The sequence below is a fragment of the Microcaecilia unicolor genome, chromosome 9 (genome assembly GCF_901765095.1).
Source record: "Microcaecilia unicolor chromosome 9, aMicUni1.1, whole genome shotgun sequence".
Taxonomy (NCBI): Eukaryota; Metazoa; Chordata; class Amphibia; order Gymnophiona; family Siphonopidae; genus Microcaecilia; species Microcaecilia unicolor.
Genome location: NC_044039.1, coordinates 56,234,610 through 56,261,542, shown reverse-complemented (window position 1 = coordinate 56,261,542; position 26,933 = coordinate 56,234,610). Strand labels below are relative to the sequence as shown.

At 42.2% G+C, this 26,933-nt stretch overlaps 2 protein-coding genes across 7 annotated transcripts in view; one reads left to right on the top strand and one right to left on the bottom strand.

Annotated features, from left to right (window-relative positions):
* The window catches only part of OVCH1 (ovochymase 1), an 86,478-nt gene extending 78,825 nt beyond the window's left edge, over positions 1 to 7,653 (bottom strand). The window contains exon 1 of the mRNA XM_030213671.1: positions 7,566 to 7,653. Coding sequence (XP_030069531.1) covers positions 7,566 to 7,626 — 61 coding nt within the window. The 5' untranslated portion in view covers positions 7,627 to 7,653. The remainder of the gene's footprint in view (positions 1 to 7,565) is intronic.
* Positions 7,654 to 7,836: 183 nt separating this feature from the next.
* Positions 7,837 to 26,933, top strand: part of ERGIC2 (ERGIC and golgi 2) — a 425,675-nt gene continuing 406,578 nt past the window's right edge. The window contains exons 1-3 of one of the 6 annotated variants that reach the window (XM_030214639.1): positions 7,837 to 7,865; positions 8,085 to 8,154; positions 17,819 to 17,931. The gene's annotated coding sequence lies outside the window, so the exon portion shown is untranslated. Of the gene's footprint in view, positions 7,866 to 7,885; positions 7,971 to 8,084; positions 8,155 to 9,896; positions 10,016 to 17,818; positions 17,932 to 26,933 lie in introns of those variants that run through there. The other 5 variants (XM_030214638.1, XM_030214641.1, XM_030214640.1 and 2 more) reach the window with 5 other exon arrangements.

Sequence of the window (26,933 nt, the reverse complement as noted above, 5' to 3'; positions counted from 1 at the left end):
TTGGGTGGGAAGACAAGAAGCTCGGTCTTGGCCATGTTCAGTTTCAGGTGGCGGTTGGACATCCAGGCAGCAATATCGGATAGGCAGGCTGATACTTTGTCCTGGGTTTCCGCAGTGATGTCTGGTGTGGAGAGATAAAGCTGGGTGTTGTCAGCATAAAGATGATATCAGGAAGCCCATCTAAAGAGACTTAGATCAGTTAGAAATTCAATTAGTAAGGATTCTCTTAAAACACTGACATCTGCGTACATTACCTCATGTCTGGATTATTGTAATATCATATATGCAGGAATTACTCAAGTGAATTTGAAACGATTACAGAGAATACAGAATACTGCGGCGCGTATGATTTGTAGGGCCCGGAGGGATGACAGAGTAACACCTTATTATACCAACTACATTGGCTGCCGGTTGAAGAAAGAGTTAAGTTTAAATTCTTAGTTTTGACCCATAAGGCTTTTTATACATTAAACCCTGATTACCTGTAAAATTTAACAATTCCTTACACTGCTACACGAACCCTTAGATCACTAACAGATAATAGATTAGTTATTCCTCCTCCCATTAGGGCCAGATGGGAATCTACACAGAGATCATCCTTTTTCTATCTATCCCCTTCTCTTTGGAATGGCCTTCCAAAAGAGATCAGATTGGAGAAATCTTATTTTCATTTTCGGAAACTTCTGAAAACCTTCTACTTTATTAACTTTGTAGAACAGGATTTAGAATAATGGTAACAAGGTTAAAAAAAGGGTACCTACATTGTATATTAAATCATAACCTATACTGTTTATGTATTATGTAGTTTATATTATGCAGTTAATTCTGTATTTGAGGTGCTTTCCTGTATACTAAGTCATGATCTGTACTGTTTCTACCTTGTAGTTAATTTTGGTTTTGCTGTGCTTTCCTGTCATGATTGGAGTTCTATTGCTTGTCTAATTGTATTTATAATGTTGTATTATGTTTTTCCTATTTTTATAAAAATTGTAAACCGTTCTGTTTTGCAGTAGCAATAAGACACTGTATATAAACTGACGTAAATAAATAAATCAGCCTCTCACCTCCTGGCATATACAAATCCCTTGGATTTCTACTCCCTAAGTACACCACTCTGTTCTTCATATTGAATTTTAACTGCCAACCTTCTAACATTTGCAGATCCTTTTCATGTTTACCACACCCTCTGGAGTGTCCACTTAGTGTCATCAGCAAAATGGCAAGCCTAACCCATTGGCAATGTTGCTCACAAATATATTGAATAGAATCAGCTCCAGCACCTGAGGCACTCTGCTACTCACCGTTCCTTCCTCTGAGTGAATTCCATTAACCATTACCCTATAGCATGTCTGTCAACCAGCTCACCACTGGATCCTAACTTCAGCCTGTTTATTCAAGAGCCTCCTATGAGGATCCATGTCTAGATTATGTCTAGCACATGTCCTCGATACAGAGAATTGAATCGAAGATGTGTGCTAGATGTAAGCTTAGATTTCAGCAAATGTAGTCCCTGGAAAATACTACAAGAACATGTCATTTAAGACAACTTTACAATGACTCACTATCTTGCTCCATTGAAACTTTTTAGGATGTATGTGAAAAGTGCTCAAGCTGTCTTGGGAGACTTTACTAGTTAGTAATTTTATTTGCCTAGAACTTCTATGGTAGTTATCAGGAGGGGTCCTGTGACTCATCAATTCACCTAACAAATCAAAGTTTTTGGAATCATCTCATGATAATATAGTCGAGTGCAACTTTGCTGGTTTCATTTCAGGAGGAACAAAATAAGTTGGTATTGAAAAAAAAAAAGTTTACTTTCCAAAAAAAAAAAAAAAAGTGAGCCTCAGCTGAGGCTGAAGGCATTTCTACAGTTAAAGCTTAAAGGTTTTGGTAGTCTGTGCTTCTTTTCCTAAAATATCCTTATAGAGGTCTGGTAACAGAAACTCATGGAAACAATTCTTATATATTTAAACCCCATTTAGAGAAATTTTCTAAAGGATAAATCTAATGTTCAGAATGTGGAATGATATATATATAAGCAGGATTTTATTTTGCATTGGAAAGTATATTTCTTATTCCTGTGTTTATTTTGAATTTGTTATCTCTTGAATTTCATTTTAGTTTCTCTTGATGTGGACTTCCATGTAATACGTTTTTTTCATTTTTTTTATGTTTAATATATTATAAATACAATAAAGAAAGTATTTCAATTTAAAAAAATGTAAAAAAAAAACTTATCTAAATTCTATATATAATTTGCTTGCGGCTTCCATGTCAGCCATTTATCTGCCTTACTGGGACTATGATGGTTAAATTTCAAAGCTACACCAAAAACAAAAGGGCAACATACAAAATTATCATAATCCTACAGAAAAAGATCAAATAAATGAGAGGAGTAGAATTTAAGCAGTAGCAAGAACACTTAGAGGCTTTAGACAGTAGCAAGAGCTATTGGATCTCTTACAGTGCACAGCTGTTTCAAAAATCAGAGCTTTTTTTCTTTTCATCAGTCATTTGCCTCAGAAGCAATGAAATAGTTTACCCTATTGTCAACATCAAATATTTTTAATAATTTTGCACACCACTGATAAAATCACACAACTATAGAAAAAATGACCACTTAGCATCATCCATTTCCATGGATACAGAATTGTAATACACAGTGAATGTTGCTCTTTCAGGGTATCTCTCAGGCATTTTGGGCCACACAACCTGCTTCGGGGGACCAAAACTTGGCCAAAATGATTTATTTTTTATTTGCTAAGGTTTTGAGCCAATTAAAGCACAACTTACATCTCAACAGGCACCAAGCAAGGTGGTAACTGACACTAGACCCTGTCTAGATGTAAGCTGTGCTTTAATTGGCTCAAAACATTTGCATATAAGACAAGATAATTTTGATCACATTTTGATACCCCGAAGCAGGTCATGTAGATCAAAATGCCTGGGATATACAGTGGGTATTGGGAGGTCTTTTAGGGTATTACAGTGCTGTATCCACGGAAGTGGTTGAAGCTAAGCAGTCATTTTTCTATAGTTGTGTGATTTATTTTGTTGGTGACTTATCACTGTGTGTAAAATATTAAAAATATTCAAATGTTGACATGTAGGTTAAACTATTTCAACACTTCAGAGGCAAATGACTGATGAAAAGAAAAAGAACTCAGATTTGAAACAGCTAAGAGATCCAGTAGCTCCTGTTATACTTCTATCTGATGCCTCTAAGCATTAATTCTTGCTACTGCTTAAAAATTCTACTCTTATTTGATAAATTTCAAAGCTAGCCAAGTCCCCATCCCCTAACCATCAGTGAATTCTTTGTCCTGGTGTCAGATCATAAATCCCCCCAGAAACTCTTTCATATACATCCAAAGTCAAATGTTAAAAGGCATTGTAAATTATCTGAATATTGCCTTTACTCAGTTTAGTAGAATGTACACACAGGTACCGATAGCACAGGCACTTAAAAGCTGAAAGAGTATTTGTTCCCTGACCTGGTGTTTTAGGCAAGTTTTAAAAGACAATGCACATAGTAGGAAATCCAATGTGGGGTTTAATCTAACTCCTGTGTAATCCTGGGCAATGGTTGGAACACCCTCACTGCTAAAACCACTTAGATATATTAGTCCTTTACTACTGAAGCTGATCAAAATATAAAATTGCCTAATCCCTTAAGAGTACTTGCCTGGACAGACTGGTCTGGACATTGTCTGCTCATATAGGTTATAAGCAAGGTTTTTGTTTTTAACCAGAGCTTACTTTTTGAAGGAGCAACTACTTCCCAAAATCTTTATCGGCAGCCAAGAATAACACCCACAATAGCATATAATATCCTATATAATAATTCTCACCACCAACGTTCTAATCTGGGACTGCCTGTGTCCGTGGCTCCTGGAGTTGCTGAGCTAGGTTCCGTAGCCAGGATGACGTCACTAACAGCTGATTCCCAAGCAGGGGGAGGAAAAGGGAAACACGCATGTTTCCCTACTCCTCCCCTGCTGGGAATCAGCTGTCAGTGCGCCGCTCCCTGCCACTGGAGCAAGTGGCAGGGAGCAGCGCATCAAAAAACTACAAGCATGGCACCACAGACCCCCCCCCCCCCCTCGGCACATCACCCCCCCCCCCCCGGGGCATCAAACACCCCCCTCCCCCCGGCGCATCAAACCCTATCGCCACCCACTGCTGCTTCTCCTGTTGAGCAGCAGTGGCTGCTACAAAAAGAAAAGAAGTGAAAAATGTTTTTAAACCCAGCCCAAATTATTTGCAAATGCCTGAGTCTTACAACGCAGTCTCTGCAGCCGCTCCTCCTCTCGCCTGTCACGTCACTGCGCTCCTCCGGGGTCTTACTCCAGGGGCAGTGACATGGAGACGAGAGGAGGAGCGGCTGCAGAGACTGCATTGTAAGACTCAGGCATTTGCAAATAATTTGGGCTGGAATTAAAAACATTTATCGCTTCTTTTCTTTTTGTAGCAGCCGCTGCTGCTCAACAGGAGCAGCAGCAGTAGCCGGACAGTGTTACTACTGGCATCTGCGAGTGGCGATGGGGTTTGATGCGCCGGGGGGGGGGGGGGGGTGATGCACTTTGGGTGGGGGAGGGGGTATGTGGCGGGGGGGATTGGGTGATGCGCGGGGAGGGGAGGGAAGCTGGACATGGATTGTTGGAGGCGGGGCAGGGGAGAGGGGGGAGGTGGGGAGGGGGTCCTGAGACCAGAGAGGTGGGGGTGGGGAGGGGGGCTCACACTCACTCGCATACACTCTCTCTCTCTCATTCTCTCTCTGACACACACTCTCTCAAACATACACGCTCCGAGGAAAACCTTGCTAGTGCTCATTTGTGTCAGAAACAGGCCTTTTTTACTAGTCTCTCTATATAAAAGGCAACCCCAACGTTCTGAAGCCTCCACGGAAGTTGAGGCGCCCGAGATATCCGGTGTGCCCTGGAGTGTCTGCACCGCCCTCGCGTCAAAACGTCATGACGTCGAGGGCGGAGCTATAACACTCGAGGCCCGAAACCGAAACGCCACAGGCACGGCCACGGAGGCGCAGAAAAAAAAAAAAACCAAAACCCTACCCACACACAGCGACGCGAACACCGAACAAGGCAAGTAGCTCGGAGGGAGGGGGCCCCTTGCTAGCGCCCGTTTCATTGCGCTCAGAAACGGGCATTTATTCCTAGTATAACATAATACAAGAAAAGCCTTTGTGTGTCAGGAGCAGCCTAGCTGTTAGACAGGGCTGACAACCATGGAAGCCTGGTTGTTCTCACTGTGAACTTGGGCAAATCACTTAACCATTGACTCGTTAAAACTTGGATTTTAAGCCTTCTAGGGACAAGGCAATACCTAATGTACCTCATCTTGAGCTACTACTGAAAGGTGAGCGAAATATAAACAAAAACCTCAACTATAGCAGAAAAAAATTGCTAGTATCACAGATCTGCTGTAGGAAGATAAAAAATGCAGCAACCCACCTCTAAGAATAAAGAAGTCTGCCCCCTCTCTTTATTGCTCACTGTTCTTTTATTTGGAAAATAAACTTGCCTCCTGAGGTGAAACATTTGCTCCATGGTTTTAGGACTACTCAGTCTTTTAGGTTCACATGTACATCAGTAAATACAGGTTAGGTACCTTCACCCCTTCCAGCTAACTTTTTTTTATTTCTTTACTGAAAAAGCAGTTTCTACCCATCTTCTTTACCAGGTGAACTTCATTTCTTATTTGTATCTACTGCCTCCTCTTACTTCTGAGCCAGTGGTAGCCCATGAAATTTTATTATTATTATTATTATTTAGCTCATGACTTTCTAGTGGTAGCTTATGAGTTAAATTCAGGTACAATAGATATGTCCCTGTCCCCAGAAGGCTTACAATCTAAGTTTATACCTAAGCAATGGAGAATTAAGTTGCCCAAAGCCACATGGAGTGTTAATGGAATTCAACCCAGGTCTGATTCACAGCCTGCTACTCTAACCACCAGGCTAGATTCAAACCAGTGCCAGCTTCAGTCCAAGGCGCTGCTAGATAGTTAAAGAAACACTATCCTTTTTCTGGTAATAATCATGCTTACATGTTATTGAAGCATGAGGCACCCAAAAACTTACCACAGAACCCACTATTTTTAGGGGAAAAAAAAAAAGTTTACATACCCACTTTTTATGCTTACCTCCCTCAGGCATATGCCTACTATAATGGAAAGTCTAGCTTTCACTACCAAGTCATAGCATAAAACTGATGTAATTGGAACCACTGACTAAAGCTATACTATCAAACAAGTTTACATACCGTTTCATATTACATTAATTGTAGGCAGACCTGCCTAGGCAAGACAAAGATAAACCTAAGCTCTAGACAAGGTAGCTACTATATTACTGTACTTCACAGTGTCCCATCAAGAGATGAGTGTGCTGCCTGAAAAAGGTATGCCAAAGTGAAAAAAAAACTACAAAAACATGGGAGAAAACCAGCATGTTAAAAAGTGAAACATACTCCACCATAAGGTAAAACAATTGTATGCTAAGTTTTTTTTTTTAGCTCAACAACATTTGAAACATTTATACAAGTCCCAGCTATAGTGAAGCCTGTGTAATTGCATATGTTCCATTACTATTCTTTCCCCTTTCCTGGGTGTTAGCTCTAAACATATTACAAAACACTCCAGGGAAAAAAGGTTTTTTTTTTTAGTCTTCAGTACATGAAAAAATTGAAATAGAATTTATGCATCAGTTAAATATATGTTTCCAGAGTGAGAAAAACCCTCAAAAAGAGGGAGAACTAAATCCTAAGCAAAACAATGTTAAGATACTTCAGTCAACTCCAGTGAAGGTGATAAACTGAACATGCAGTGCAGCTAAGCAAACACCAGGCCACACTGCATATTAGCTTAACTACCTTCAGAACTAAGGGAACATGTAGTTAATGTGTTCATAAGGGAACCCCCACCCCCACTAAAACCAGGTACTATGCAATTTACTGAATCACACCACCAGTTAAACCAGAAATAAGGGCTGAAAATAATAAGACCCTCTGTTTTTCTAGAAAGTTAAGCTTCAGCAAACATTCTATAGTTATACTAAAATTGAGATTATATATATATGAGAGAGAGAGAGAGAGAGAAGCATCTGACTTGCCACCATTCTATAAAATTATATACAAGAAATTCATACGTTGTTTTACATCTGTAGGAACATTGTCTGAAAAAGTTTTAACCATTTCTTGCCCTTTCCCACACACTAGAGTAGACCTAGATACTAAAGAAAAGTTTACAATTTTTTTAATAAAAAGACAAGAAAAAAAAGTGTTCTAACTTTGTTTTAAATGCCAGTCTATATTAAAAGTTTAGCCATTCTTACAAATATATCTGAAACTTAACTCAATGTTAAACTGTTTTAAACTAGACTATATTTAGTTTTCTTTATAAATTAATTTTCACTCTGTTAAAGAAATGTTAAAAGCCTACACTATATGAATTTTAAAAATTAAAGTCAACAAGTACAAACCAAATTATAAGTTTAGGGTTGTTGCAATATGAAAAACTTATTCCAATACAAATTCTAAGTTTAAACTTACCATACTGAATGTTAAGCATTATGAATAACAACAGTAAAACTTGTAAACACATTAACCCCATTGTCCTTCCAAACTTCTAAATCTTTTAGAACAAGAGATATGAAAACTTCAAACCATTATAACTTCCCTTTGTCAAAATGGGGAAAGGGGGCCACTTCTTGCATGGGACCATTAATAGCTTCCTTACTTTTTTTTTTTTTTTTTTTTTTTTTAAGTTCCTGGATAATACACAGCAGGTGGCGGTAAAGACGTTGAGGAGGGCGAGGCTGTGGTTAATGAAGAGTGTTGGCCGATTGGCGGGTAGGAGAAAAACAGGTTTTCAGAGAAGCTGAGGTTAAGCATATCTGTGCTTACTTTCAAGAGAAAGTCGTATTTCTTCATGTACCTTAGATATTCAGTCAAAAAGTACTGTAAAATTAATTTTAAAACTTTTTTATTCTTGAGGCTTTTACAGAATAGACGTAAAATTCTGATGATGCTTTTGGTCTCATTTTTTCCTTAAAAAAATCTATTTATTAGAGCTCCTAAGAATGACAGGAATGAGCATCCTGGAGTTATCATTTTCCTAACTGCAAACAAATATGTAAGGGTAAGTAAAGTTATGGGTTCTCACATTAGCAACCAGCTCAGTAGGTACTGAGTATCCCCATTAGTGAGCAACTTCCTTTACTCCAGGGTAGGAAGGATAATTTGCATCTACCCCCAATCGTTTTGAGAAGCTGATGCCTATTGGTTTTGCTGTGTACATAGGGAAATTCTAAAACAATAAACCAGCAATGCAAGCTAGATTCTTTAGCATTTCCGTTTAAGGTATTTTTTTAAGGGTTTTTTTTTTTGTTTATTTTTGTTCTACCCTTGATCTAGTTCCTTGATCTCCTTCAGATTTTAGTTATTAATGTGGTTCTTTTCTACTTTCTGCTTTAAACTATTGATTGATTGGAAAGGTAGTCTATAAACTGAATGAAAAATACATTAATTCTCTATCCTTAATGTATTCTTTAAACATCTTGTGTTGAATGCATCGTGCCTGGAAAATAGGGACGGTGTAAAAGCCAGATCTGCGCTGTATCCGGTTTTTACACCGTCCCTGGAAAATAGCAGTGTGAATGAAGGTGTTTGATAGGAATTGCACAGCTGCACCCCACTTATCTAAAATCTCTGATCACTAGAAATTGTAATAAAAAAAAAAGTCTTCAAAAACTTTATACACCAATGTTGCATTAGGAGTTATAAAAATCGGAACAGAAAAAAATTCTCTCTTTATAATTAAGACCCATTTTTTCCTGTTTTGATTTTTATTTTGGTTGATGCTAAAATGAAGTAGTATGGTTTACATTTGTTCTAAACGCATAGATATAGGAGTTTAGTCTGTGGTCTAAGGATGCAGCAGGACCTGGCTTAGTAGGAATTTATTGCATGTTGTGTAACAGATGTAATTGACATTTTTTATATTCTGATTTTATAAAAATAGACTAAACCCCCACTGGTTGGCAAACTGTTCCCGTGGTGCTGGTGGTGCGGGGGGGGGGGGGGGGGGGGAATAAGCAATAGTTTCAAGGAGGTTTAATAGACAGGAGTGGAAGTGAGCCTATCAAGTCCACTGTAAGCAAGGAAGCTAATTTGGTTAATCTCTGATTGGGTTCAACGTTTTGACGTCACTTGGTCTCCTGTCTATTAAACTTCCTTGGCTAGTTGCTTGCTCTATCAGCCCCGGCAGATAGCAAGTGCGGCTGCGCTAAATATATCATCACCATGCAAAAGCAAAGTTTTTTTTTTTTTTTTTTACTACGATCAACCGCACGTCGTATTACATAATATGATATTCCTTCGACCACCCCCAAAAATGTTTCCTAAGGTGGTGTCTCCATGTCATTTAAATCAATCCATAATACTTATATGTTCATCAGCTCATACGGATGCTAAGTTTGCTAACCAACATAGATTGCATACTTTAGATTGTTCGCGTGCTCTGCACTGACCATTTATTTAGCTCGCACACAACATCCCCAGACTGCCCATCTCAGTTATTTATTTCTCCACAAGAACGGCATCTGCTTCAACCAGTGACAAAGCGTACTTTATTGCAATGGACAGCGGATTGTATCTTTTTTTTCTACTATGAAAATGCAGCTTCTTCATGATACGGCTCATTGTCTTCGCACTATATGGCTAGTACAAAAGCGCATTTTCACAGAGCTTCCCCCATAGATATTTGTAAAGCAGCTACATCGGTTTTCTTGCACACTTTTACGGAGCACTACTACATTGATCTAGTGCTGTCGTCAACCTTTTCGGACATGCTGCGCTTTCTGACGCAACTTCCTATTTCCGGCAAGGGCAGGCGACATACACCAAAGAGGTTGGTCGGATGAAAGGAGAAGTTGTTTGTATCGTAGGGGACGAGCACCGGAGAAGGAAAGCTGTGGGATTGTTAGTGTGGGCGACCTAAGGTATGAGGGGGGAGGGGGGGGGGGCGGAGAAAGAGAGATGCCGTATAGCGGACAAAGAGGAAAGTAGAAGATAGAGGGAGAGATGACAGATCGAGGGGAGGGGCTCTCGGCGCGTGAGAGGGTGAGGACTAATGAATGTGTGTGACCTACATGAGGCGTATTTTCAAAACACTTAGTTACAAAGTTATAGGGGGCTCATTTTCAAAGCCCTTACACTTACACAGTTCCGTGGGTTACTATGAGGCATATTTTCAGAGCACTTAGACTTACAAAGTTCTTTAGGTTACTATGGAGCCCCATGGTATCAAACATATAACGGCAAGTGACCGACTCACCTGCAAATGCGCAGTAGAGACTTACGTGTCTCTGTCCCGCCCCCGTGTCAAGACGTGATGACAGAGGGCGGAACAGAGAGGAAAACGGAGTCTGAGTTACTGTCGGACCAGGGGCGTATCTGCGTGGGGCCTCAGGGGCCTGGGCCCCCGCAGATTTTGCCCTGGACCCCCCTACCGCCATCAACCCTCCCCCGCTGCCGTTCTTACTTTTGCTGGCGGGGGACCCCAACCCCCGCCAGCCGAGGTCTGCTTCCACCTGCCGCTGCCGCAAAAACTTCTTCTTCAGCCGGCGGGGGACCCCAAACCCCCGCCAGCCGCCCCGCGGTGTTTAAAATTCATCTTCGGCCTCCGTGGCCGTGCTGCTGTGATAGGCGCTGTTGAAATCCACTTCGGAGTCTGACGTCGCAGCACGTACAACGACGTCAGACTCCGAAGTGGATTTCAACAGCGCCTATCACAGCAGCACGGCCACGGAGGCCGAAGATGAATTTTAAACACCGCGGGGCGGCTGGCGGGGGTTTGGGGTCCCCCGCCGGCTGAAGAAGAAGTTTTTGCGGCAGCGGCAGGTGGAAGCAGACCTCGGCTGGCGGGGGTTGGGGTCCCCCGCCAGCAAAAGTAAGAACGGCAGCGGGGGAGGGTTGGCGGCGGGAGGGGGGTGGAGTCATTGGTGGCGGTGGGGGCTCGGCGGGGGGGGGCGGCTAAAATGTGCCCCCTCCCTCTGGCTCTGGCCCCCCCTACCGCCGGAGTCCAGATACGCCCCTGTGTCGGACGCTGCCGCCTGGAAACGAACATCGCACGCACCAACCTCCACCCATCCCCCCATCCCCGCTGCCGCTCCCGCCCTCCTCCATATTGGGCCCCCTGCACTGACCTGGCAGCGCTTTCACATGGAGGTGAGAGGCGCTGTCAGGTCAGTGCAGGGGGCCCGGCACAGAGGGGGGAGGGAGCGGCGGCGAGGAGGGTAGCTGGAAATCTTGCCCGTTTTAATGGGCTTAACAGCTAGTTTTTAAGTATGTTCTTCCATACTGTTAGAACTTCTGATTTGTTTGGGTTATTCCATTTATGTAATTTGTATTTAACTTTTAGTTGCATGGTTTTAAAAGTATTGGGGGACGCAGCACAAATAGTGTAGAGGGTTTAGAAATATGAATTGTTTGCACCTATCTAATAAATAGTCATTTTTGTCATATCAAGGACTTGTAAGCCAATGCTTTATTGCAACAAGTTTAGGTCCTAATGAAAGACTCCAGAGGAAATTGGAAAGGCGTGGGTTAGGAGGTAGTGTTCTATTGTGGATTAAAAACTGGTTAAAAAAGAGAAAACAGTAAGGTTAAATGGTCAGTATTTTCAATGGAGAAGGGTAGATAGTGGGGTTTTGCAGGGGTCTGCTGAGACCGCTGCTTTTTAACATATATATCATTATAAATGATCTAGAGACGGGAGTAACTAGTGAGGTAATTACATTTGCTGACGATTCAAAGTTGTTAAATCGCGGGAGGATTGTGAAAAATTACAAGAGGACCTTAAGAGACTGCGAAACTGGGCAGCCAAATGGCAGATAAGGTTTAATGTGAGCAAGTTCAAAGTGATGCAAGTGGGAAAGAGGATGCCGAATTATAGCTAAGTGATGCAAGGTTCCACATTAGGAGTCTACAACCAGGAAAGGGATCTAGGTGTCATTGTTAATGATAAGTTGAAACATTCTGTTCAATGTGCTACTGCGACTGAGAAAGCAAATAGAATGTTAGGTATTATTAAGAAAGGAATGGAAAACAATCATGAGGATGTTATAATGTCTTTGTATTGCTCCATGGTGCGACTGTACCTCGAATACTGTGTGCAATTTCCAAAAAAACTAGGGCGAGGGGCAAGCAGTGAAGCTATTAAGTAGTGAATTTAAAACAAATCGGAGAAAATATTTCTTCACTCAATGTGTAATTAAACTCTGGAATTCGTTGCCAGAGAATGTGGTAAAAGCAGCTTAGCGGGGTTTAAAAAAAGGTAACATAGTAAATGACGGCAGATGAAGACCTGAACGGTCCATCCAGTCTGCCCAACAAGAGAATCTCATTTTACATGGTTTGTGATACTTTATATGTATAGCCGAGTTTGATTTGTCCTTGCCATTCTCGGTGCACAGACAGTAGAAGTCTGCTCAGCACTGTTCTTATACTAAAAGTTCTGATGCTAACATAAGGTGTGTTAGCCGTGTTAGTCCACGCTTAAAGGTAATCAATAGAAATCAAACAAAATTAAAACATGGAAAAGAAAATAAGATGATACCTTTTTTATTGGACATAACTTAATACATTTCTTGATTAGCTTTCGAAGGTTGCCCTTCTTCATCAGATCAGAAATAAGCAAATGTGTTAGCTGACAGTGTATATAACAGTCCCTCATAGATGGTCTAGCAGGGTGGGTAGGAGATGTGCATGGGGACTTCAAAGCATTCCATAGTCTAGCAGGATGTTTGTGGGGAGGGTGATAAGCAGTGAAATACAACTTATGGTTTATAGTGGGCTAGAAAACCCAGATCCTTGTTAAGTCCAGTCCGTTGGGTGTCAAAATATTCAATCATTCTGATTTCAAAGGTTTTAAGTTCCTGTATTGTTTTAAAGTTACCTTTCAGTATTCTCACTGTGAATCACTGGTACGGTGTTCTGGTTCTGTAAAGTGCTGTCCCACCGGGGTTGGGGGCCTACTGGCAGTATTGTTCATATGATGTCTATGTAAATTGAATCTTGTCTTAAGCATCTGGCCTGTTTCTCCAATATAACAACCTTCGTTGCATTTTTTACACTGAATGATATATACCACATTGGAAGATGAGCATGTGAAAGATTCCTTTATGTTGAATATCTTTCCTTTGTGCATGACTGTGGGGTCCTTGTGGTATATATCATTCAGTGTAAAAAATGCAACGAAGGTTGTTATATTGGAGAAACAGGCCAGATGCTTAAGATACCCCCACCCTCCCACTCTGTCAGACTGTCAAAGTAATGCTTTGATGTTTCTCTTATATATACTATCTTCTACCACATTTGCTTATTTCCGATCTGACGAAGAAGGGCAACCTTCGAAAGCTAATCAAGAAATGTATTAAGTTATGTCCAATAAAAAAGGTATCATCTTATTTTCTTTTCCATGTTTTAATTTTGTTTGATTTCTATTGATTACCTTGAAGCTAACATCAAAGCCCCTTAAAATTTACACACCAGCCTAGCCATATCTAGTCAGTTACTCAGTTACGATCAGGGCGTAGACCGTAGAAATCTGCCCAGTTACCGGCATTGCCACCCAATCTCCTCTATGATCCCTTAGATCCATTCCTTTTAAACAGGATTCCTTTGTGTCTATCCTTGCATGTTTGAATTCCATTACCGTTTTCATCTCCACCACCTCCTGTGGGAGGGCATTCCATGTATCCACCACCCTTTCTGTGAAAAAATAGTTCCTGACATTACTCCTGAGTCTGCCCCGCTTCAACCTCAGTTCACGTCCTCTAGTTCTACCACCTTCCCGTCTCTGGAAAAGGTTTGTTTGCGGATTAATACCTTTCAAATATTTGAACATCTGTGCCATGTCATCCTTGTTTCTCCTTTCCTCCAAGTTATACATGATCAGGTCAGCAAGCCTCTCCTCATACGTTTTGAAACGCAAATCCCATACCATTTTTGTAGCTTTTCTTTGCACCGCTTTCAGTCTTTTTACATCTTTAGCAAGATACGGCCTCCATAACTGAACACAATACTCCAAGTAGGGTCTCACTAACGACTTGTAGAGGGGCATTAACACCTCCTGTCTTCTGCTGGTTATACCCCTCTTTATGCAGCCTAGCATCCTTCTGGCCACAGCCATTGCCTTGTCACATTGTTTCTTCACCTTCATATCCTCTGATACCAACACCCCAAGGTCAAGCTTACTAATCTCTCCCCTCCTATTCGGTACCTGTCTTTTGGGATTCTGCACCCCAAGTGCATCACTCTACACTTCTTGGCATTAAATTTTAACTTCCAGACCCTCAACCATTCTTCTAACTTTTGGAGATCCCTTCTCATCATTTCTACTCCCTCCAGGGTATCCACTCTATTGGCTGTCTTTGCGTCATCCACTAAAAGGTAACCTTTCCTTCCAACCCTTCAGCAATATCTCTCACAAATATATTAAACAGAATAGGCTAATAGAAAAGTCTATAAGCCATTATTAAGATGCGCTTGGGGGAAAATCCACTACTTATTTCTAGGATAAGCAGCATAAAATGTATTGTACTGTTTTGGGGTAACCTGAATTGGCCACTGTTGGAAACGGGATGCTGGGCTTGATGGACCTTCGGTCTGTCCCAATATGAGAAAGCTTATGCTCTTACCAAGCTGTGGTAAAAAGTGGCCTTTCCTGTTCACTAAAGCCATTTTTATCACATATGGAAAATGGCCAATTTTCTATTTTCTCAGTTAATGGCCATGAGCTAATTTTGCTGTTAGTATGTGGCCATTAGCATTTGAGCACTTACTGACTTTTTTTAGTACGTGATTTGCTTGTGCAGATTTCAAACTTATTACATAGTAACATAGTAGATGACGGCAGAAAAAGACCTGCATGGTCCATCCAGTCTGCCCAACAAGATAACTCATATTTGCTGCTTTTTGTGTATACCCTACTTTGATTTGTACCTGTGCTCTCCAGGGCACAGACCGTATAAGTCTGCCCCACCTCCCAACCACCGGCTCTGGCACAGGCACAGACCGTATAAGTCTGCCCAGCACTATCCTCACCTCCCAACCACCAGCCCTGCCTCCCAACCACTTGCTCTGGCACAGACCGTACAAGTCTGTCCAGCACTATCCCCGCCTCCCAACCACCAGTCCCGCTTCCCACCACCGGCTCTGGCACAGACCGTATAAGTCTGCCCCGCCTCCCGATCTTGACTAAGCTCCTGAGGATCCATTCCTTCGGCACAGGATTCCGTTATGCTTATCCCACGCATGTTTGAATTCCGTTACCGTTTTCATTTCCACCATCTCCTGCGGGAGGGCATTCCAAGCATCCACTACTCTCTCCGTGAAAAAATACTTCCTGACATTTTTCTTGAGTCTTCCCCCCTTCAATCTCATTTCGTGTCCTCTCGTTCTACCACCTTCCCATCTCCGGAAAAGGTTCGTTTGCGGATTAATAACTTTCAAATATTTGAACGTCTGTATCACATCACCCCTGTTTCTTCTTTCCTCCAGAGTGTACATGTTTAGTTCAGCAAGTCTCTCCTCATACGTCTTGTAACGCAAATCCCATACCATTCTCGTAGCTTTTCTTTGCACCGCTTCAATTCTTTTTACATCCTTAACAAGATACGGCCTCCAAAACTGAACACAATACTCCAGGTGGGGCCTCACCAACGACTTATACAGGGGCATCAACACCCCCTTTCTTCTGCTGGTCACACCTCTTTATACAGCCTAACAACCTTCCAACTACGGCCACCGCCTTGTCACACTGTTTCGTCGCCTTCAAATCCTCAGATACTATCACCCCAAGATCCCTCTCTCCGCCCGTACCTATCAGACTCTCTCCGCCTAACAAATACGTCTCCCGTGGATTTCTACTTCCTAAGTGCATCACTTTGCATTTCTTCGCATTGAATTTTAATTGCCAAACCTTAGACCATTCTTCTAGCTTCCGTAGGTCCTTTTTCATGTTTTCCACTCCCTCCGGGGTGTCCACTCTGTTACAGATCTTAGTATCATCCGCAAATAAGCAAACTTTACCTTCTAACCCTTCGGCAATGTCACAAATATATTGAACAGAATCTGCCCCAGCACCGATCCTTGAGGCACTCCACTACTTACCTTTCGCTCCTCCGAGCGAATTCCATTCACCACCACCCTCTGGCATCTGTCCGTCAACTAGTTCCTAATCCAGTTCACCACTTCGGGTCCTATCTTCAGCCCATCCAGTTTATTTAAGAGCCTCCTGTGGGGAACCGTGTCAAAAGCTTTGCTGAAATCTAAGTAGATTACGTCCATAGCTCGTCCCTGATTCAATTCTCTTGTCACCCAATCAAAGAACTCAATGAGGTTCATTTGGCACGATTTCCCTTTGGTAAATCCATGTTGTCTCGGATCTTGCAACTTATTGGCTTCCAGGAAATTCACTATCCTTTCCTTCAGCATCGCTTCCATTACTTTTCCAATAACCGAAGTGAGGCTTACCGGCCTGTAGTTTCCAGCTTCTTCCCTATCACCACTTTTGTGAAGAGGGACCACATCCGCCGATCTCCAATCCCTCAGAACCTCTCCCGTCTCCAAGGATTTATTAAACAAATCTTTAAGAGGACCCGCCAGAACCGCTCTGAGCTCCCTCAATATCCTAGGGTGGATCCCATCTGGTCCCATGGCTTTGTCCACCTTTAGCTTTTCAAGTTGTTCATACACATTCTCTTCCGTGAACGGTGCTCTATCCACTTCAATCTCATTTGTACTTTTTGCAGTCCATCGCTTTCCACTGTAACCATTTTAAGTTGCAGTAAGCATGTGCTAGTGCTGACTGCAGCTTTGTAAAAGGAGCCCTTAATTTGATAAACCTTGAATTTATATGCATTTTTTATTATTTAGCATGTCTTCTAATATAAGAATCATGATGGAGCTAACTGTTTTAAGTTTTAGCTTTGCATGTTATATAAAATCAGCAAATTGCCATGTATTACTGCTAGAATCCCACATCAAAATGCGTTCATATTGTGATTTGATTTTTGTTTTTCAAACAATGACAGCAGCAAAAATCCACCTTGCCCATCAAGCCTCTCCATTTATCATCTCCACAGCTGAGTCTACATCCCAGCTGCTTCTTTCCTTGCATTCTACCATACCCACTTTGTGCCTTCTAGCATCTACCTTTCTGTTGTGTGACCACATGGTTCTGTAATAATCCAAATAACCAGCAATACTAGCATGGTTGTTGCACAAACATCTGGTCTCGTTGGTTCATTCTCATAGCATGCCAGGCAGACCCACCTAAGTGGGTACCTGCAATTCCACCAGGACTTCTAGTTACATTTGCTGTCTGCTAGACTGACCCATCTGTTAGCTGCTTTTGATAAAATCTTCAAATAAATAAATACCTGCAGTTGATAGTGAGGCATCGTAGGCCCTTTGTGTAGCCTGTACAAATAAACCCAGCGAACCACAGAGTAAGGTTCTCACATAAAGTTCCCTGATTGATAAGAGTACCCAACGTGGCCAGCGTTTGATAAGTAAGATTACTTTTTAAATTTTTTTTTTCTCTTACAGATATAATTATCCAAATTTTTTAATAGTAACCCTTTCAACTATTACATTTATTTTTCAGCACAGTAGTGCTGTGATTGTGTTGTGGAGGGGGACTTGCTGTATTTGATTCGCAGACCCTTTCTTTCACTGGTATGTACTACACTTACCCAGTCATTTACTTTTTTTTTTTTTTTTTTTTTTTTTTTTAGTGTCCTCCATACTGAAGATGTAACGAAATCTATATCACCTTTACCTTGGGTCCTGCATTACTACTCTTTTGAGAGCTGCACCAGCGCATGGATAGAGTACTTCTTATAGCCAAGTAATGACTGGATGTACTTTTGAAATAAACCTGTAGTGGTAATTGCTAAGTAAAAGCTTAGAAAAGAACAGATGGTTGCCAAATTCAGTATACATGCTGCCATAGGCAGAGTTCACACAGGGGCTCATTTTCAAAGCACTTAGACTTACAAAGTTCCATAGGTAACTATCCAGCTCATAATCGAAAGTGATCGCCGGCCATTTCCCGACACACATTGGGAGATGGCCGGCGATCGTGGAAAAGTGGCGAAATCGGTATAATCGAAAGCTGCATTTTTTGACAGCATCGCCGATTTCCCGTCGCCTCGCCGGTGAAAGTTCAAAGGGGCGTGTCTGCAGCGAAGCGAAGGCGGGACATGGGCGGGTATGGGCGTGGCTACCAGATAGCCGGCTTTCACCGATAATGGGGAAACAAAAACCGGCGTTAAGCAGTATTTCGCCGGGTTTACTTGGTCCTTTTATTTCCACGACCAAGCCTCAAAAAGGTACCCCAACTCACCAGATGACCACCGGAAGGAAGCGGAGATGACCTCCCCGTACTTCCCCAGTGGTCACTAACCCCCTCTCACCAAAAAAAACCCCACTTTAAACACTTTTTTTTTCCAGCCTGTATGCCAGCCTCAAATGCCTTACCCACCTCTATGACAGCAGAATGTGTTCTGTCCTCCGACAGCCGTTTCCTGTTTGTGATGTGGCTCAGGGGTGAGTGTGACACCTTTTCTGTTATTTGCACTGCAGAGTCACATCAGCAATGCATTGTCGTGGGTGTAGGTATTGGTACTTGGTAGGCTGTATTCCCCTGGTGCTTTCCCCCTGCTTACTGGGTCAGCGTGGGCCCTGTTTTGTTTCCTGTTGTAGTCTATGAGGTAGTGGCCATTTTTGTAAGCCAGTTCCCTTTCCGGTGTTACCCACGTTAGAGAACATAGTTCTTACCTTGAATGGTGCTGAAAGAGGGCATTGTACACCATTGTGCCAGCTCTGACCTACTGCTCATCTTAGTACCAGGGGACTCTTTGCCAGTGGGGCACAACCTCTGATCTGCAGTTAACTGTGAGTAAACGTGCTTATTCAAATAAAGGACTTTTTCAAAGAGATTAGTCTTCAGGTGTCAACTGGTGTGCCAAAGTTATACAGCAGCAATAAGTCCTAGAGGCTGTGTGCAGGTCCCTGGAGCAGTTTTAGTGGGTGCAGTACATTTGTGGGTAGTGGGTTGTGGGGTTGGGGGGCTCAGCTCCCAAAGTAAGGGAGCTATGCACGTGGGAGCTTTTCTGAAGTCCACTGCAGTGACCCCTAGGGAGCCCGGTTGGTGTCCTGGCATGTCAGGGGGGGCCAGTGCACTAAAAATGCTGGCTCCTCCCAGGGCCAAATGTCTTGAATTTGGCCGGGGTTTGAGATGGCTGACACAACTTTCCATTATCGCTAAAAAAACGACACCGGCCATCTCAAACCCCGGCCAAATCCAAGGCATTTGGCTGTTCGGAATCGTATTATCGAAACAAAAGATGGTCGGCCATCTTTTTCGAAAATACGCGTCTGGCCAGCTGTTTGCGGCGGCGCCGCCAAAATACATCGCCGGCCATGTGTGTTGCCGGCGCCGTTCGATTATTCCCCTCTACATAACTTTGTAAGTCTAAGTGCTTTGAAAATATGCCTAACAGTATAGCAATCCTCTGTACTCATGTTTAGGAGTTAGTACTATAGAAACTAAACAAGATTCATTTTTCAGCTGATAATATCCAATGAAGCAATATGCCAAAGTGGAAAATATAATAAGAATAATGAGCGAAATAGCAAGCAAGCACACAAAATAAATACCACTAGGATTGCACCAAAGATAATTCACTAAGAATTACATAAAAATAGAAATCTGCTTATATATGCTGTTAAAGTGCTAACAGTTATACCTGAAAACCAAAAGCCAAATATATTTTGGCTAATAAACCATGCTTATGACCTAACAGCCTTTTCCCACTAGACATTTACTAGAACCCTGAAAACCTCAGCGGTGCTCCTTGCATATAGAGAGTATTTAAATACAAAGGTTTACAGCACTCACCTTGTCACTGGTTCTCCAAGGGTTCAAACGCCAATTTACAGACAGTTCTTTACTCTTTTAAATTCTAAGCTTTTGAATTTCCCCACAAATTATATCTTCATCACTTCTTTAAGTTTGTATTAATTCAAATGCACTTGAAGTATAACTTCACAGATCTTCTTCAACTTATCTTAGGCAGATAACGTTGGGTACTCTTGTCAATAAAGGAACTTTATGTGAGAACTTTATTCTGGGATCTGCTGTTTTTTTTTTTTTTTTTTTTTACTTGTACTGTTTGCAGGTCGGAAGAGCCTCTTGTTTTGCTGCCTTTGTGTAGCCTTCCAGATGAACCTGACTACATGAGCATTTGTATTACCAGTAGTTAGTTAGTTATTAGAAAACATGTAGCCAGTCATGTAGAGTCCACTGTTTTTGGATTCTGCTTGTTACAGCCTGTCAGACAATTTGACCATGTAAATGTCTACTGACATTTCATATTAACCTCTTTATCATAGATTCTGGTAGCTCCCCTCCACCCTCAAGCCAGTGGGAGACATCCTGGGGCCTGGGGTAGAGACTTGGGAAGGGTCTTTAAAGCCTATAGTAAGCTATACCTTCTTCAGCTTTGGACAGGTTTAGGGCTCCCTGTGGCATGGAGCTGAGGGTAGTTGCCCTGGTTGTACCCTTGTAATGCCAGCTGTGCAGCTGCCAAACACTGTACCGTGTGAGTTTAGTGCTATACATGTGCAAAAATACTGTCACCAGGTTGAATGTTTTGCTCTATTCAAATTTAGCAACCGCTGTGTTTTTGTTTTTTTTTATGCATACCCATGCCCTTTTGTGTTTAAATCGTTTTTATTGACGTATGCAAATTCACCAAACACAACACAATCTCAATTTGCCATCATCTGAGCAAATGTCGCTGTACAATTTTACATTTTCTCCCCACCACCCAGCCCCCTGGTCACAAACATATTCTATAATCTCATCATATTATGCTTCAGTATTGTATGCATAGGGCAGCAGTTTATAGTGTAGTAAAATATATTGCATATTGTCCAGCAAGGGGTCCTCTACTGCTCACCCGTCTTCCTACTGCATGAGGCTTTATACCTTTCATTATCGTGGACTGCAAAGGGCCCTGATTCTTATAGCCCTTCACCTTAAGTTCCAGAAACAGTAATTGTACCAAGCTAGAAATCACTATGTCATCGCTCAGCATTACGGATTATCATGTGCACTTGTGACGTGACGTTCTCTCCCTTCCCTTCCCTTCCCTCCCCTCCATCCCCTCCTGACTCCCTCCCTCTTATGACTGCGAAATCAACAAGAAACCGTGCATCAATATTCCATCAAGCATGTGCGCGGCAGCGCCCTCCCTACATTTGCTTGGTATCCCAGCATACAGTGGTTGTGGAATGGGGCAGTGGCGTGATATAATTCGGACCATGGCTCTGTCAGGGGTCCCATAGTCTGCCCCTGCTCATTCCTCCTCTGCCATAGTTACCCATGCCCTTTTAAACAGTGCTACTATTCTAAGAACATAAGCGTTGCCATACTGGGATAGACTGAAAGTCCATCAAGCCCAGTATCCTTTTTCCAACAGTGGTCTATTGAGGTCACAAGTACCTGGCAAGATCCTAGAACAGTAAAATGGATTTTATGCAGCTTATCCTAGAAATGGCTTATGGACTTTTCTTTTAGGAAATTATCAAAACCTTTTAATACCCTCCTAAGCTAACTGCTTTTATCATATTCTCTGGCAACGAATTCCAGAGTTTAATTACACGTTGAATGAAGAAATATTTTCTGTGGTTTGATTTAAATTAACTACTTAGTAGCTTCTTGACATGCCCCCTAGTCCTAGTATTTTTGGAAAGAGTAAACAAGTGATTCACGTCTACTCAATCCACTTTAGTATTTTATAGACCTCTATCATATCTCCCCTCAGCTGTCTGTTCTCCAAGAGCCCTAGCTGCTTTAGCCTTTCCTCATAGGGAAGTTGTCCTATCCCCTTTATCTTTTTTGTTGCCCTTCTCTCTACCTTTTCTAATTCCACTGCATCGAGATACGATGACCAGAATTGCACACAGTATTCAGGGTGTGGTTGCACCATGAAATGACACAAACTCATTACAACATTCTCATTTTTGTTTTCTATTCCTTTTCTAATCATTTCTACCTGGGTCATTCCATGCCAAGTGGTCTAAAATTAAAAAAGTTCCCACCATCATGTTCTACAATTTTATCTGTTGCGTGAGTCAGGTGTTAAATGAAGTTTCCCAAAATTTGAGGTCTCTAACTGCAATAGTTGCAGATCTAGACCCCCTTTTTCTGAAGGGTTGTCAGTCAATGAGCGCGCGACATTTATCAAAATGCCATTTTGGGGGTCTAATAAAATCCAAACACATTTATAAGAATGGCTAAAAAATTCAAATCCTGTACAGTTTTTGATGCTAATTCCGATGAAATACATTTTAACATTATGGATGCAAAATCCAGACAAACAAGTTGACTCAAAGTGTGCATCAAAATTGGTCGCGACTCATCGGAACATATTTGGACCAATATTCAGACCGCAACAACTTCCATGCAAACAAAGATACGGACTTGAAATTTTGAACAAGCATTATTCTTGTGCTGGACATAATACTGCCAGATTTGCAAATAACCAGCGTCTATAACAGCCCTGCAGGATAGTAACATAACATAGTAACATAGTAGATGATGGCAGAAAAGGACCTGCACGGTCCACCCAGTCTGCCCAACAAGTTAAACTCACATGTGCCATTTTTTGTGTATACCTTACCTTGATTTGTACATGTCTTTTTCAGGGCACTGACCGTATAAGTCTGCCCAGTACTATCCCCACCTCCCAACCACCAGCCCTGCCTCCCACCACCGGCTAAGCTTCTGGGGATCCCTTCCTTCTGAGCAGGATTCCTTTGTTTATCCCACGCATGTTTGAATTCCGTTACCGTTTTTTCCTCTCCACCACCTCCCGCGGGAGGGCATTCCAAGCATCCACCACTCTCTCCGTGATCTCTTCAAAGTTGGCACTGTCAGCGCAAATGGTAAAATGTACCAAAGTTCAAAGCCAATTATTAAAAAAAAAGTCTGCCTGAATCAGCTTGTGAACAGTATCATCTGAAAGAGAAAATTGTGCTCTACAATACTGATATGTTTTTGTTTTGCAATGCCACCATTAAGTAGCCATTTACTCAGGCTAAAGTATGTTATATTTGTGTGCGCGATGTATTGCGTTGGTCCATGATGGCTGAGCCATTACTGGTTATCACATTGAAACCAGCATCCCCATCGCCATAGGGCCACGTCTGATAGCCATGCAGTAACAGCCACAGGTGGGTATCTTTACTGCAGGATCCCAAGCCTGCCTTCTTCAGTTACTTCATCATTCTGAAAGCATCATTGATCTGCAAGAGAACGGTTTCAGGGAAACTATATTGCCGACCAGATGATGTCACTGATGGAGCTGGAATAACAGCAATGATAAGTTGTTTTGGGATCCAGCAAGTATCGCGTGTAGCGGGACCATGAGGATGCATAAAGCTTATGAAAGCATCTTTCTGTTCAACTGACGTTTCACAAACGTTTCCAATCCACATAACAGCGCACAATAAACGATTGGACAATCAACGAATAAAATACGAATGAATAAATAATTATATCGATACTTTAAGCGACTATTAAGACTCAATTTCCTAGAAATGAAAAAAAATTAGCGCATCAAGCGTACTAAATATAACATACTTTGACCTGAGTAAATGGCTACTTAATGGTGGCATTGCAGAACAAAAACATATCAGTGTTGTAGAGCACAATTTTCTCTTTCAGATGATACTGTTCACAAGCTGATTCAGGCAGACTCTTTTTTAATAATTGGCTTTGAACTTTGGTACATTTTATCGTTTGCGCTGACAGTGCCAGCTTTGAAGAGATCCTGCAGGGCGGTTATAGATGCTGGTTATTTGCAAATCTGGCAGTATTATGTCCAGCACAAGCATAATGCTTGTTCAAAATTTCAAGTCCGTATCTTTGCGTGGAAGTTGTTGCGGTCTGAATATTGGTCCAAATATGTTCCGATGAGTCGCGACCAAGTTTGATGCACACTTTGAGTCAACTTTTTTGACTGGATTTTGCATCCATAATGTTAAAATGTATTTCATCGGAATTAGCATCAAAAACTGTACAGGATTTGAATTTTTTAGCCATTCTTATAAATGTGTTTGGATTTTATTAGACCCCCAAAATGGCATTTTGGTAAATGTCACACGCTCATGGACTGACAACCTTTCAGAAAAGGGGGTCTAGATCTGTAACTATTGCAGTTAGAGACCTCAAATTTTGGGAAACTTCGTTTAACAGCTGAATCGCGCAACAGATAAAATTTGAACAAAATTGGAGACATGATGGTGGGAAGGTTTAGACCACTTGGCATGGAATGACCCACCTTTCTTTTTGCTTTCTTAAATTGCACTGCACAATGAGCGGTGGGTTTCAACGTATCATCAACAATGACACCTAGATCCTTTTCCTGGGCAGTTACTTCTAATGTGGAACCTTTCATCACATAGCTATAGTTTAGGTTCCTGTTTTCCACATGCATCACTTTGCACTTGCTCACATATAATGTCATCTGCCATTTGGATGCATAGTCTTGTAAGGGGTCCTCTTGCAATTTTTCACAATGCTCTTGTGATTAATTCTTCTGCCCTCCTCAACCCAATAGAATGTTCCACACACTCATACAGTTAGGGAGAGAAGAAGTGAAGGCCACGCAAAGATGAGAAAATAGTATTTTTATTTACTTATCGAGCTAGAAAAACAGACTACAGTTCCTCATGAGAGAGGTACAAAAGCTGCATGCAGGTGCTATCTCTGAGTACTTATTTATTTATTTTAGAACATTTGTATCCCACATATTCCCAACATAGCAGGCTCTATGTGGCTAACAACATTTATGGAAGGAACAACATATTAAAACAATGGTGGAATAGAGAGCAAGGAACTTTTAGGGGGGGGTGAAGACAACAGGGAGGACAAGTGTGGGACAGCAGGGAATTAAGTAGCAGAGGAGTAGGTTTTTTCACATAGATAAGTTTTGAGAAATTTGTTGAATTGAATGTGGTCGGTAGTCTCTCTTAACGCTGGAGGCAGAGCATTCCAGTAACGAGGACTCATGAAGCAGAAAGAGGAGGCGAAGAGCAATTTATATCTTGGATTCTTGCAGTTAGGATAGTGGAGATTAAGATAAGTACGTGATGGTTTTCTGGAGTTTCTGGGAGGGAGGCCAATCAAGATGAACATATAACCCAGAGCATCACCGTATACAATCTTGTGGGTTAGTGCACAAATTTTGAGCTTCTCTCTTAAGGGTTTAGCTGACTCAAACCAAGATTTGCCAAAGAGCAATCTTGCCGCCGTGTTTTGCGCCATCTGGAGTTTCCGTATGGTGTGTTTTTTGCATCCAGTGTAAATCCCATTGCAGTAGTCAAAATGGCTCAATACTAGCGAGTGGATTAGAGTCCGGAATAGGTAAAACGGAAGGAACTGTTTGACACGTTTCAGTGACTGCATGGAGAGGAACATTCTTTTTGTGATAGACGAGACTTGAAGGTCGAGGGACAGGTGGGAATCCAGAATGACCCCAAGTAGCTTCAAATTATCAGCGATGGTGATGGAGTAGTCCGGCGCAGGAACCATGCCTGGGTGGGGGGCATTTATTAAACGGAGAGGAGAGAACGATGCATTGGGTTTTTTCCTTATTAAGTTTGAATTTGAAGGCGTTCTCCCAGCTTGTCATGACGGCAAAACTATTCTGTATTGCGTCTGAGTCTTCAGTTAAGGAAGATCGGAAGGGAAAGTAGATAGTTACGTCATCTGCATATATGTACGGGTTCAGGCCATAGTTGGATAGGGCCATAGCAAGTGGAGACATCGTAATATGGCAACATAATACTTCTTCAAGTAAGTCCTGCTGTCTATCATATTTTATACTCTTCTGTGATTACACAGCTCAAACAGTTCGTTAGCATTAGTTTTGACCACAATGTTGCTAATCATTAGTTCCTTGTCATCAACAGCAGATGAATCCATTAACTGATGGGTTGAATCCGCCTACCAGCAGGTGGAGATAGAGAATACTGAAAGCACATGGTGTTCTAGGATGCCCAACCCCCTCTGCCTTCAGTATAACTCTTATCTCCCAGCAGGTGTGGACGTTGCTTCTCAGCTCCTGGATTTCTGCCTGGGGTGGCTCCTGTGCTTTGCCAGTAGAGCAGGAGGTGTTGTGGCTGGTGGTGCCCACTTTAAAGGCATACTTGGTTTTCCTTGTCCCTGCCTTACCCCATTCCCCCTCCTCCCCGAGTTCCTCTGTGGCTGACTGCCTCTAACTTTCCTCACAGTAAAAACAAAAACAGAGAGAGGCTTTCTCCTGAGCTCCTGGTTTGGTGCAGCTTGACCGCAGCTTGTTTGACTCAGTCTCCTGAGGTGAGAGTGGTGCCCAGCTCCTCCGGGGAGGTTCCCGCTGACAGCGCTCTGTGCGGGGTAAGTTTTGGCGTGAAGGCGCCATTTTGATTTCTGTATTTGATGGCTGCTGAAGGGGTTAAGTGCTGCTCTCACTATGGGAAACGCAGATCAGCAGCGGGGCTTTGCAGCACATGCTGCCTAGATGCTAATGCTGGCACGAGCATGGCGGGCAGTGATTCTTCCTGCCCGCCGGAGTTGGCAGTGGCCGCCATCTTGGAGGCACCGCGTGACTCAATCCTCGCGGTTGTGGAGGGGTCTGAGTTCAGGGGGACGCCTCGTTTCGAGGTTTCTAGAGGAGCTTTTGTCTTTGCTTTCCCCAATGTGGGGGCGGATGTACAAGGTGAGTTTTTCTCCCCTGAATTTGTGCTGCTGATGCATAAGGCTTTTATGTTAAAAAGAGCACTGCCTGAGGCTCCTGA